This window comes from Xiphophorus maculatus, chromosome 12, assembly GCF_002775205.1.
Source record: "Xiphophorus maculatus strain JP 163 A chromosome 12, X_maculatus-5.0-male, whole genome shotgun sequence".
NCBI lineage: Eukaryota > Metazoa > Chordata > Actinopteri > Cyprinodontiformes > Poeciliidae > Xiphophorus > Xiphophorus maculatus.
The window spans coordinates 29,777,307-29,790,672 of NC_036454.1; the positions used below are offsets into that span (position 1 = coordinate 29,777,307).

At 41.3% G+C, this 13,366-nt stretch overlaps 1 protein-coding gene across 2 annotated transcripts in view; it reads left to right on the forward strand.

Annotated features, from left to right (window-relative positions):
- Positions 1 to 13,366, forward strand: part of LOC102221065 (netrin receptor UNC5D) — a 226,292-nt gene that overhangs the window by 147,937 nt on the left and 64,989 nt on the right. Inside the window, exons 7-8 of one of the 2 annotated variants that reach the window (XM_023343786.1) lie at positions 7,160 to 7,324; positions 11,473 to 11,505. In XM_023343786.1, coding sequence (XP_023199554.1) covers positions 7,160 to 7,324; positions 11,473 to 11,505 — 198 coding nt within the window. The remainder of the gene's footprint in view (positions 1 to 7,159; positions 7,325 to 11,472; positions 11,506 to 13,366) is intronic. The other variant, XM_023343787.1, reaches the window with a different exon arrangement.

Genomic DNA, 13,366 nt, shown 5'->3' on the forward strand with positions numbered 1-13,366 from the left:
CCATGTGGGCTCGGAATGTTACGTCGTCGTTTCCCTCGGAAGCGGAACAGTCTGAGCTCCAAGTCGGGAAAAACGAGAGGAAGGAACGCTGAGTCTGGAATTTCTAACAGGAACGGCAGATCTTGCAGAGGGTTCCCAATGTTAACATCCGATGCAATATGGATTCCAACCAACCATTTACAAACACTTCAGTAGTTCACATCTCAATAAATTAATTGAACATGTGTTTGTACTTCGGTGTTTGACCAGCTGTCATGAGGAAACATTTTCTTGTATTCGCTAGTGATAGTTAGCAACCGAGGTAAATAACTTGTTCTTTTCTGACTCACAACCAGAGGCACTAAATGTGGTAGTGATGTCATTCTCAGATGTCAATCAAAGCATAAACCTAGCTGGAAAAGTGCTTGAAATTGAGAATCTTTATCTCTCTAGGTTTTTTTTTTATCTATAATTGAAAAGTTTATATCTACTCTTTTACAGTCTGGGTCCATTTAGGAAAGTTGTGTATCTTGTAATTATCTGTCCCTGCATAAACCTTGTTGCAGTCTGTGAGTGTCATGCTACTGTAAGATTATGCAAGCCGGATCATTTCTGAAAGGTGTTTAGGCAACTCGTCAAAAGTCATGAAGGAACAATGACTGCAGCCTAAAAACAGATAATAACGTTAACCAGGTATTCTGTAGCTGCTATTATCCCTGGAGATGAGTCACTTGTGAAATAATTTACCTACATGATTCGTCCTTACACAAGCTGACTGAGTGTGTGTTTGGAGGTCTTGCCACTGAAACACTGTAACTATTGGAGCAGAAGGTGTGTGCAGGTATGCTGATGGCTGGGGTGTGTGTGTGTGGGCATGCAGGGGTGTGTGTGTGGGCGTGCATTTGTTTCTAATACCTTGTGGGGACCATTTTTCTGACATGTACTACGTTGTGGGGACCCACTGCTCCTTGTGGGGACTGAAGTCTGGTCCCCACTAGGGGAAATGCTGTTTTTGGGTCAGGGGTCAGATTTAGGACTAAGGTGTGAATTGAGTTTTGGTTAGGGTCAGGGTAAAGGTAAGGGTAAGGTTTAGGATGTAGAAATGAATGGAAGTCAATGGAAAGTTCCCGCAAAGATAGTCACACAAACGTGTGTGTGTGTCATTGACACCGGTCCAATGTATCAATTTGGAGGGAAATATGTCTTTAAGTTGGATTAAATCAGACTGACTGGTTTTGGTTTCATATTTATGTTTGTCTCTGACATCTCAGTTGGTTAGGGCTCCACATAATCTGTTTTTTTGGTTTGTTTGTTTTGGGGTTTTTTTTTAGCAAACTCTGCCTCTAGTGTCTTCAGTTTTATGACACATACTTTTTTTCATTCCAGCTATATTTTAGCCATGCGAAAAGCGTGTAATTATGGAGTGAAATAAATTGATTAAAACTAGTAGACGGACTTCCACATTATTCAATGCTTTTTATGTTCAGCAGTAGTTTGGGAAGGTAGTTTAAAAGTATTTACCTGGTCCTTTTCTTTAAGAAGAAAAGAACATTGCTTACGGGCAAAACAATGAATGTGGTATTTCATGTAGAAAACAAACAAACAAAATAACAAACAAGAAAAGAGCCAATTTTGTGAAATAAAAATGCTTTCGATTTGAACTCAGCTGGAGAATATTTCCCATAAAGACGTGGAACAGATGGTAAAACCGTGTGAAGACATGCACGCTGCTCATTTTTCATCTCTCTTATCAGCCGTAGACATCTCCATTGAAGAATGATGATTGTCAGTCTTTTTGTGTTTAGCTCTTGTGTTCTGACAGCCATCCCCCACCCCCGGCCCTTCCACCTAAACACCCCCGGCTGCAGTGCTTTTCTAAAAACGACAAGGCTTATTCTGTTTTCCTGAAGGATTATTTGACTCGACACGGTTAGCGACAAAATCTTCCAAAGATTCACGCTTTGGTTCTACTGCTTTAGATACATTTTCAAGAGCTACCAAACATGTGCGGCCTGCGCCAGCCTGCTCCTTCTTCCCGTTTCTAATGTGACGCTTCATTTTAGGGGGGCGGGGCATCTGTGTTTCGGCCATGAGATTTTTTCATGGCTGGTCATTGGAAAAAGGTGGATTTGGATGCTAAAACAAGACAATGATCCACAACACAATGAAAAAATGACCTTTTGTTATAGACGTACAACTAGCAACAGTTGAAAACTAAAAGAAGGTTGCAGAGAAATCATCTCTCCTCTCTGTCCACTGACGTCAGGATTATTGAGCCTCTTAAAACTGCACTATGCAACTTTTAGGCTCTAGATGCTGTCATTCATACTCGTGTATGCACCGCTCAACGTGCTAATGGCAGAGAAACAACTTACCATTACAGGAACAGTGTTCATTCACCATCAAGCTAACTAGCATGGCTAAATCACTTGGAGAAGAAAAGGATCTTGATTTCTTTCAGAGATTATCTGCCATATACTGTCAAGACATGGTGATAATTTGAACAAATATGTAAAAAAACAACAACTAATATCTATATAAGTAAAGTTACATACTGCAGCTTTCAAGAGGATCTTAAACATGCAGCTTAGTAAGATGGCCAAAGAATTTACAGTAACTTTAAGCTTAAGTATCTTGTCCATAACATCAATAAGACATCAAGGACCTGTCAATGTCAACTTTTTATCTGGGTCAGAATGGCAGTTATTGTTTTCATTTTGCTTTATAATAAGAAAAGCACAATTTGGCTAATAATTGGCTTCATCTGACCACTAATAGTGAGTGACACTTGTTGTGGTATCAGTCATATTCTGATCAGGGTGACTGAATTTGTGCCAGACTGTAGTGTGTAACCTGATGAGCCCTGCTGTTTGGTTTTCACAGCGTTGCCATCAGACAGCGAAAGATGCTGACCAATCAAAGTATCTGATCCAATATAACATGGAAGTCACTTTCAGGCGTGAACTGAAGGCAGGACTTTTTTTTTTTAACACTTGGTCAATGGAGAGAACATTTGCCCTAGGAGACTATTTTTAAAACGGCACAAATATATGAAGTCGTCGTGAGGATTTGCTTGTCAGGTTTGATGAAGTATTCCTTGTCCTGCATGTTGTGCCTCAGGCCAACATTCTGCAATAAGGTGCTTCTTGGAGAGACACGATGCTGATAGTGTGTTTGAATCTAATATGCTATTTGATCAATTTCTGCACAAATCTACCTGCAAGTGTAGCAATATTTTTATTTTGATTAAATCTGAGGAGGCGGGGGGGTTTCAGCACATTTGATAAGACATACAGTTCATCCAGAAATGATTCAGTGTTTCAATGTTAGAGCCTTATTTTAAATTATATTTAATGCATCTCCTCAGAATTCTACAAATAAATACGCCGTTATGATGACGTCGAGTGTTGCCAGGCAGCTATGCCAACACCTGCAGCGCTCTGTATTCCTCAAAAACAATTTCAGTTTACGTAAACCATGTGCGTCTCTGTTTCGTATCATAGAAGAAGTTTCACACAGTGACTTGAATCTCGATATGACGCAAGGCAACGCAAACCTAAACCCCGGTGAGGTCATACATGTAAATACATTTTAAGTTTGTTTTTTTTCTTGGTTTCGGAATTAACCCTTTTTTTCCCCCAGATTGTTTTATTGCTTTACTGTTTATTGTTCTCTCACAGTTGCCTTTTTCCATCAAACTTTGTGCTGCTGTATAAATGCTCTGCTTCATGTACGTATCTCACACAAAGCATCGCGTTATGAGAACCACACACTCCCAGGGTGGATACCAACGGCAGCTCCTTGATGTTGACACTAGTTTGCTGCAGTGAAAGAAATTGTGTTGCAGTTTTAACTGCAACTATCTGGAGTTGAATGAATGGATGAATCTGTACTGATTTAACTACTGAACAGTTCATTTAAACTAGTGGATGACCGTAAGCCGTATTTATGGTAAGTGAAGCAGAACTGTGTTGGAAATAGGCAACTAAACTAACAACGATCAAAGTTGGAGCTCCTGTTTTTACACTACCGTATTCAGCAGTAACTTTTATGTTTCACAAAAGTTTATGTCGTCTACCATAGCTGTTGTAAATCTGCTTTTTCTTCTGTTTGAGCGTGATAAAGCCGGTTGGACTGCGAGTTTGGGTTGGACATGTTTTGGCCCCGACACTGAATATGAAATGTTCTACATGCTGTATGCAAATCATTGAGCCTTCACAGATGTACTCTTAGATCACAGTATGCATAATAAATATTCTTGACAGCCAAATGCAATGTTCAAACACAACGAGAAGCACTTAAAGCGTTACTGATTTTTAGAAAGAAAACTTTCAAGTAGCACGTGTTTAAACGTCTTTTCAATAATCACCACACATTTTTAAACTGTTGTTACATTATCATCTTTATGAGTTTACATAAATAATCGTCTTGATCCAGGTTATTCTTCAGGGTTGAACTTTAATGTCACCAATCAATAACAGTGATGAGTGGGAGTTGTATGCTATATGACGATGTATGTTTGTTCATTTGCACAATGTCTAGTTAGAATTGCAACATGCAAATGAAAATGACTCGAGGTGCCACCTTGGCTTTTAACACAATATAGAAATAATAACTAAGATATAAATAATGTAGAAAAACTTCAGCTTGTGAATATTTTCATCTTGGCAGGTTGTACAAAACATTACCATGAATAAAGTAGGACTGAAAAGACTAATCAGATGAATCAATTATTATAATACACTGCCTGGCCAAAAAAAAAGTCGCCACCAAAAAATGGTCACACTCTCTAATATTTTGTTGGACCGCCTTTAGCTTTGATTACAGCCCGCATTCGCTGTGGCATTGTTTCAATAAGCTTCTGCAGTGTCACAAGATTTATTTCCATCCAGTGTTGCATTAATCTTTCACCAAGATCTTGTATTGATGATGGGAGAGTCTGACCACTGCGGAAAGCCTTCTCCAGCACATCCCAAAGATTCTCAATGGGGTTAAGGTCTGGACTCTGTGGTGGCCAATCCATGTGTGAAAAAGATGTCTCATGCTCCCTGAACCACTCTTTCACAATGTGAGCCCCATGAATCCTGGCATTGTCATCTTGGAATATGCCCATTCCATTTGGGAAGACAAAATCCATTGATGGAATAACCTGGTCATTCAGTATATACAGGTAGTCAGCTGACCTCATTCTTTGGGCACACAATGTTGCTGAACCTTGACCTGACCAACTGCAGCAACCCCAGATCATAGCACTGCCCCCACAGGCTTGTACAGTAGGCACTAGGCATGATGGGTGCATCACTTCACCTGCCTCTCTTCTTACCCTGATGCGCCCATCACTCTGGAACAGGGTAAATCTGGACTCATCAGACCACATGACCCTCTTCCATTCCTCCAGAGTCCAATCTTTATGCTCCCTAGCAAACTGAAGCCTTTTTTTCTGGGTAGCCTTACTGATTAGAGGTTTTCTTACGGCTACACAGCTGTTCAATCCCAACCCCTTGAGTTCCCTTCGCATTGTGCGCGTGGAAATGCTTTTGCGTTCACAATTAAACATACTCCTGAGTTCTGCTGTTGTTTTTCTTCGATTTGATTTGACCAAACGTTTTTCACAGAATAACACACACTCGCTCCACAACAGCGGTGGTTCAGCCTCGCTCCGCTCACACGCTCCCAACATGCAAGTGGTCGTCTCACTAGCGTTTTAAGTAGCAAAGCAGAAAAACCGCAAGAGGCAAAAAAAAAAAAAAAAATTCACAATGGAAAAAGAGCCCACTCCACCACCCACACCGCTCTGAGGCGAGGGGGTATCACAACCGCTGCCAGAAGTCCTCCGGCGCCATCTGGTCGCCCAGTATTTGTTAAGCTAAGCATGATGAGCTCTTCCTTGATCAGATGACGGAGCGCAGAGGAAGATCCGCTGCTATTAGCATGCGCCAGGCTGTCTTGGTTTCATAGCCTCGCATCAAATCTCATTATATAAACAGGCCCAGGGGTTAATGAGGAGAAATGTGTCTCAGGCTGTCCCACCGCACCTCGCTGTGCATTATCTGCCACACCAAGCCTGCATGTGCAGCTGCAGCAGAAAAACATCCACTTTCTGTAAATATGGCCGCATGGCGCTTGTCTCCACCCCTGGCTCGCTTCTGTTGCCAAAGCCGTAACATATCGCACACGTTCTGTGCCAAAAAAGGCGTGGCGCTCTGGGGACCAAACCTAGAGATTAGAGTCACATGCAGAGTGAGAAGAGAAAAGCTGCTGCTGAGAGCCACAAAACAGAAATGTTCAGAGTTTTGCTCCCCAGAAATGATTCGCCAACAGCTGCGGAGGTTCAAACATCCTGTTTCAGTGAAGTGAACTCAACGTAGTTTCTTGTCATCAGATCAGCTGTTGACAGAACAACTGATATATGAATATGTTTTCATTTGTCCAGATAAAAGATGAGGTCGTATTGCTAAAGTGCCGGGGGTTTGTTGAGGTTAGTCCAGGGGTCTGCAACCTTTCCAATCCAACCTGCTATTTCTACCTTCAGTCCTGTTAAATAAAACTCCTTTAGAGACACAAAACTTACCTGACCCTTTAACAAAGATAGAATCTCTGATTAGTAATCTACTAACGCTGTCAGATTCATAGAACCACAGTTGTATTTTTTATTTTAGGCTTTGAAAGAAATAAAACCAAAACTTTTTAAAAAGCGATAATGCTTCTGTGGGATGACATAGTTATAATGTTATGACAAGAAACCTGTGTGATCCACAGAGTTCAACAATGACAACAGGAAGTAATGCAATAGGTCTTGCCCCAATTAAATGAAGCTGTGTCTCACTACTTCTGGTATGGTAATGTATGTGGCATGAGGAATTAGAATACTATTGAATGTGCAGCACAGCAGCCATTATCCAAGGTCCCTTTTTGTTTTGTGACATAATAATAATCCTAATTTTTGCACACATTGGTTTTGAAATGTAAAAGATATATAACTAAATAAAGTGACAATCTTCACAAAAAGCACACTAAGCATTACATGCATCACAGCTCCTTCTGATAATTCAGTTAATCTTCAAAAATGTGTTACAATTCTTCTGATTTTAACTGATTTTAGGGCCTCATATGTATGACTGCTTCTTAAGTCGTTGCCACCATTGTGACCGTCTGTGCCGTGTGTGTCTTCGCCTTTCAGTTGACGGCGGCTGGGACGAGTGGAGCGAATGGACGGCGTGCAGCAGCCAGTGCGAACGGCAGCGGAGTCGGGAATGCAACTCCCCGGCGCCCAGGCACCGAGGCAAGACGTGCGAAGGGAGCGGCAAGGCGACCGAGAACTGCACAGACGGACTGTGCACCCAGAGTAAGGGCCGTCTCCCCTCCGGGTGTCGCCATCATTTTCAGGGTTTGCTTGTCGTCATGGTTATCATAATAACCCCCTCTGTCAAAGGACAGTTCATCACCATCATGTTGACCAGGATGTGTCTGTGGACCGACAGGCTCTCAGTGCATGACAATAATATGCTTTTTACCACTCACTCATATAATGCATGTCAAACTGAAATTATAAATGAAAAGTGCAGACTATGATAAATCTGAGTCTGGCCCGCCATAGCTTTTTATGTGGCCCTCTAGATTCTAGACTAAACATTAAGTGTTCTTAAATATTATGGTATCAATTTCATCTGTTTACTGCCAAATTATATCAATCAGTCCCTCCAACTTCTTGAGAATTATCGTGAAAAAGTCACGCAAAATCAACAAATCCACAGACTTTTTTTGTGCAAATACATAGTTGGGAGTTTATTGCAGATTTTTCTCAAAAATTGTCAACAACATTCTTACTTGTACTACTTTAATTGACGTAAGATTATATAACAGTCCATGGTCTATCCAACTAAATATTTGAGAACTAAGCTTTTATTTGCAGCTTTATGTTAGCTTGCTAAATGCTTAATTTATCAATCAAACCTATCCAGGAGCCTAAAAATCCTGTCAGCGGTGGTTTAAAGAACATCTACATCAGGAGCAGAGGTGACGTCACACTGGGTTAGAGAGCAGCAAATGTTGCACAGCTCTGCAGTTAAACAAGACTTCAATATCCTTTCAAACCAAAGAGCTAACATGTTAAACCGACGTTAGTGTCTCAAATTTGTGGCCAGCTTTGATTTGTGCTGATTGCATTGCTAGCTGCGTCTGGCAGGTTTCATACGCTTTCCTGGTTTAGCAAACCTGAATGAGAGGAAACGGCAATAAGCATGTTGGAGAACCTGATGACACAATGAGAGGCTAATTAAGTCATGTGGACTAGCTGCTGTAGCAAGTCTGCTGGACACCAGATTGGAGGGCTGCAGTTGAACACCGCTGCAGAGATAGTAGACTCTTACACCTGAACTGGATTTAAAAATAAATAAAAAAAAACCTTCAGAATGTCCTGTGCAGAATCTCTGGTAGCTGTTAGAAATGAACTCACTAGGATAATATAAAGGGATTTCAAACCAGTAAGTTCAGCTTTGTGTTATCTGCTGAAGTCGTCCGGTTGTAGTTGTACAAATAAACAGCTGACATACTTCCATACAAGACACACTTTTCCTTCTAGAAGTCGCTCGCAGTTTTTCGGCTTCCTTTGAAACGGCTCACTTGAAAAATGAGTAACGTTTAGCATGCTTCCCTCATTGACAACTTCAACACGGAAGAGTGTTCTCTTCAGCTCAACTTGGTGACTTTTGGTACGATGCATTCACCAATTTGAAAAACATTAGATTTTTTTTGTTTCAGACACTCCAATCACCAGTAAGGCCTGGTTAAGGATACATTAATTCTGTTTTATTCAGCAGGTGATTTCTCTGTGCCTTTTTAGTTTGAACTTTAATAGTGCATCTGTTCATCATTCCACCCTTTTTTTGGCATCAATTTTTCCCCTTTTTCAATATGAATGATGTTTTCTTTAATTCATTTTTTTAATAGCTTGTTACATCGGTGAGTCTGACCTCTGTGTTTCGTCTGCATGTCTCATTCGTTCACTTCATGCTCCTTCAGAGTTATGACTGTTATGCAATGGTAGCATAACAGTCATTTTTAACCACAACCAACAGAGGGTCTTGTGGATGACAGAACTGATGGCAGTAATGTTAGCCTAAACACTAGAGTGTGGCCGACTTCCATGTTGCCGTCCCGTAGTGGTAGCCAAACTCTACGCAGACAACCAGACAACATTGTCAACCACGCCTACCTCCGTCCTGCTGAGCCATACAGACCTGCAGTATTAGCACAAATCACTCTAGGGTGTTCAGATAACCGGGCTCTAAAAGTATTTCAATCTAAACTCAAGTAGCTACATAAAACTTGGCATTTCACGTCATCATTTATTTTAAAAAAAAAATTATTACACCAAGATGAAAAAGTGAGTAGACAAGATGATTCAGCATCTACTTAGGATAGCCCTTCCTGTCTGACTCTATCGTCTCATGTTTGGGGGGACAGTCTGCTCCAGCTCATCGAGCATTGTGGGCTTCCATTTCTCTTATTGTCCCTCCACAGCCAGGCCTCATTGACTGGGTCACTGCAGCAGGTTGGTGTCTGCCTTTTCATTCATAATGTACATTTGCTTCTCTTTTGGGATGATTCTGCTGCTGCAAGCACATTACGTATATCAGAGTGTGTCACTGTTGCTCCTATGAGACAGGAGTACTGGTTATGATCCAGATCTCCCAAAAAGTTGGAAAGAGAATTTTTCAGAAAATTTTCTGGACTCTGTCCTGAGTTTCAGTGGGTCCTTCGTGGACAGATGTTCCCGTTTGTCACAAAGGCAATTTAAAGGGCAACTTGCTGGACTCTCTTGAACATCTTGAAGGCTTCTTAACTGTAATGTAATCTATGACTGAGTTTAATAATTGGGGGAAATATTTTTACAGATGGAGTGTTTTTAGCAAAAGTGTCTTTATGTCCTTAAAAACTTATTAATATGACACACATTGAGATCAAAACAAAATCCTTCTTCAGTTGAGAAAATACAAAAACTAAAAATAATGTAAAATTTCAAGAGCGAGTCTGAAACTAAAGTATTAATCTTACAATGGTAGGATGGATCTCATACTGATACCAGCTTTGTATCGATTCTATTGATATTTTGGTTCAATCCACCCGCATCACTCCCACTACAGTAGTACCTTTGGACCTGGCACACAGTCGAGTCTCTTCCTGACTGTCAGGCAGTCGTATGTGTTTTTTTACCTTTCTTATCTCATCCAATGAGATCATTTCCTTCTTTGTTACTCTATGTTCACACTAGAGTCTAAAGTGGCCCAAATCAGATTTGTTTTTGCCCTCATGCGACCTGCACCTGATCTTTTCATGACACTCTGAGCAACACAGATCTGATTGTTTTTCCAATGCAACCCAGGCCACGTGGATATGCGGTCCTAAATGTGACACGTTTCTGATCTTTTCAATTGTGACCTGAGTCTGTACGGCCAGGTCACATTCATCCGACCCGAATGACAAAAGTCACTATTTTTGCGTTGCGATACGTGGAAGACAAAGAAAGGAAAAAAAAAACAACCATGGAGGACGATAATGAGGATTAAGCTGTCGATGTGCTGGTTCCTGTTGGACAACAACTTTAAAATCACAATATTTGCTCCACCGTTAACCATCCATGTTTTCTTCCCCAAACACTGAGTTGAGCACGCGCCTCTGACGTCGTTGCGCCCTCAACTGCGCAATGCGCGACATTTTCAGGTTGCTTGCAGCTCACACAGGAGATCACATACAAGTCGCAAGTATTTGGAAATTTGAACGACCACGCAAAAAAAATATATACAGTACAGACCAAAAGTTTGGACGCACCTTTTAATTCAATGAGTTTCTTTTATTTTCATGACTATTGACATTGTAGATTCACACTGAAGGCATCAAAACTATGAATAACACATGTGGAAATATGCACTAAACAAAAAAAGTGTAAAACAACTGAAAATAGCCCTTATATTCTAGTTTCTTCAAAGTAGCAACCTTTTGCTGTGATTACTGCTTTGCACACACTCTGCATTTTCTTGATGAGCTTCAAGAGGTCGTCACCTGAAATGGTTTTCTCTTCATAGGTCAACCTGCCCTGTCAGGTTAATAAGTGGGATTTCTTGCCTTATAAATAGTCATGAAAATAAAGAAAACCCATTGAATTAGAAAGGTGTGTCCAAACTTTTGGTCTGTAGTGTATATATCCATCTGATTTTACAAAACCATCTGAATTGATCATGAAAGCCTGCAGTGTGAACGTACAGTAGATTCCTGTCGGAGTTTTCCTGTGGTTGGACGAGGACAGGAACAACGTTTCCCCCCCCCCATCATCAGTTTCTGTCCGGTCTCTGTGAACTCAATCAGCAGGAGAGCGTCCTCCCATTCAGGGTGTCTGCGTTTTCAGTCCTCACTTGTTAGTCACTTCACAGCACCTTGCACTTTAATCGCCACTTCCTCTCCTCTTTGTCTCATTCTATCTCTCTGTCTTTGCAGATCGAAAGCTGCTACATGATGTTAAACCTCAAAGTGAGTCTTCCTCTGTGGATTTCTTTCATCTTCTTCTCCCCCCATGCCCATTCCTCTCGCCCTCCTTCCCCGACCCCTCCCATCTGTCACTTACATGTAATTTACCCTGAAATCTGAGGGCAGGAGATGATTTAAATTTAAAGCTGGCAGGAAAAGAAAACAAGAAGAGTGACGGGCTCTCTTTCACGCTCCCAAGCACACGGCCTGGAAATAGAAACATCGCGAATTATCAACCGTTTAGTTCACCTTGATCTGAGCAGCTCCAGAAATTAACCCAGCAAACGCTCATTACACATTCTCCGTCATTATTCAGCGGCTGACTTTTTATGACAACCGTGACATCACAGCTGTGTTTCTACTTTGAGCCAGGAGATGGATTGGTTGTGACAAGTGAACATGTGCTGCGTTGTGGAGGATTAATGGGCTGTAATCATTGCAAACGAGCTAATTTGTTCAGTTTACGGCACTGTCCTGCCATTCCTGTGGCAGCTCTCAATCACGCGCCAGACTCGGCCCGGTAAAGTGATTGCCAGCCTCTACTGTAGCCTGAGTGTTTTCATTAGCTCGCCAATTTAGTGTAAAATCTTGCCTTCTCCTTTGCTGTCAGGCTGTAAGTGTAGGTTGAATGAGAACAGGAAGTGCATTTTGCTGGACTGTGGCGACTGATCCTCGGGCAAGGAGCGATCTGAATCAGCTTCATTTAGTCTGCGTCTGACCGTCACCTCTACGGTCAGGTGATTTGCAATCACCTGAACACATTCTGGGGGGAAAACACAGGTCAATAGGCACAAAGGAAGTTGGCTTCCAAACAAAGATTCTGTCTCAGCGACTACACTGTATAACGTATATAGAGTTAATTCAAAGATTATGGAAAAGTGGAATTGTTAAAAGTATTAGAGAAATTTTGTGGAGACAGAATTCCATTTTTTCTCCCTAAGGACACATTGCATGTTCTTGTTTACATCTGGACATTTCACGCATGCGCACAACACTGGAGGCCTAAAAGACTATTATTTTACATGCCATCCACAGCAATGCTGCCATGAACAATGTCGTTAAAATGAATCCTGGAGATGAAGGTATTATTAATTCAGTGCAGCGCGCCACAGCAAAGGGAAAAATAACGCTTAAAAACTGTTGAAGAACAACTCAAAACCACTCGTGTTGTTTTTTTTTTTCTTGCTCTTGTCGGCTTCACTATGCTCAGACTTGTTACTATAGCAACTGACAACAGCACCACTTAAGATAAGATAAGATAAGATAAATCTTTATTGTCATTGTCACAAGGACAACGAAATTCAAAGGGTGCCATCAGTCGGTGCACATGCCCAAAAACAAAAAATAACTGTCTCACAATTCACACACAATGCAAGAATCAACAAACAACTGGCAGAAAAAATCCTTGTGCGTCAGGATTCAACACCGAAAAACACGCAAACACATTGCATTGAAAACGTTACAGCTAACACCAATGGTAGTCGTCATCAGCAAGCAGCTTTTTTGCCCTCCAGCTTCCTGCTGGAGGGCGGAATCTTGCGCATGACGTCAAGCTGGAGCGTTTCTATACATTGTTCCAACAAGACCGGACTGAAAAGAAGTTACCATGGAAACCCGTCATCTTGGTAGGAAACCAGTTACATTAGAGCAGCGTTAGTAACCTCATGACCAAGACTCAAATTAGATTTTGTGGCTTTTCCTTCTCTTCTGGAGCACTAGTTCAGTGTCTAGCTATAACACATCTTACATAAATAGTCAACAAATCATTTGTATTTGCTGAGTCTTGCAATGAGGCGGAAGATGATGTGATCAACTGTGACAATGAGAATTGACCACATGTGGTTGCATTCTAAGTGTGTAACGT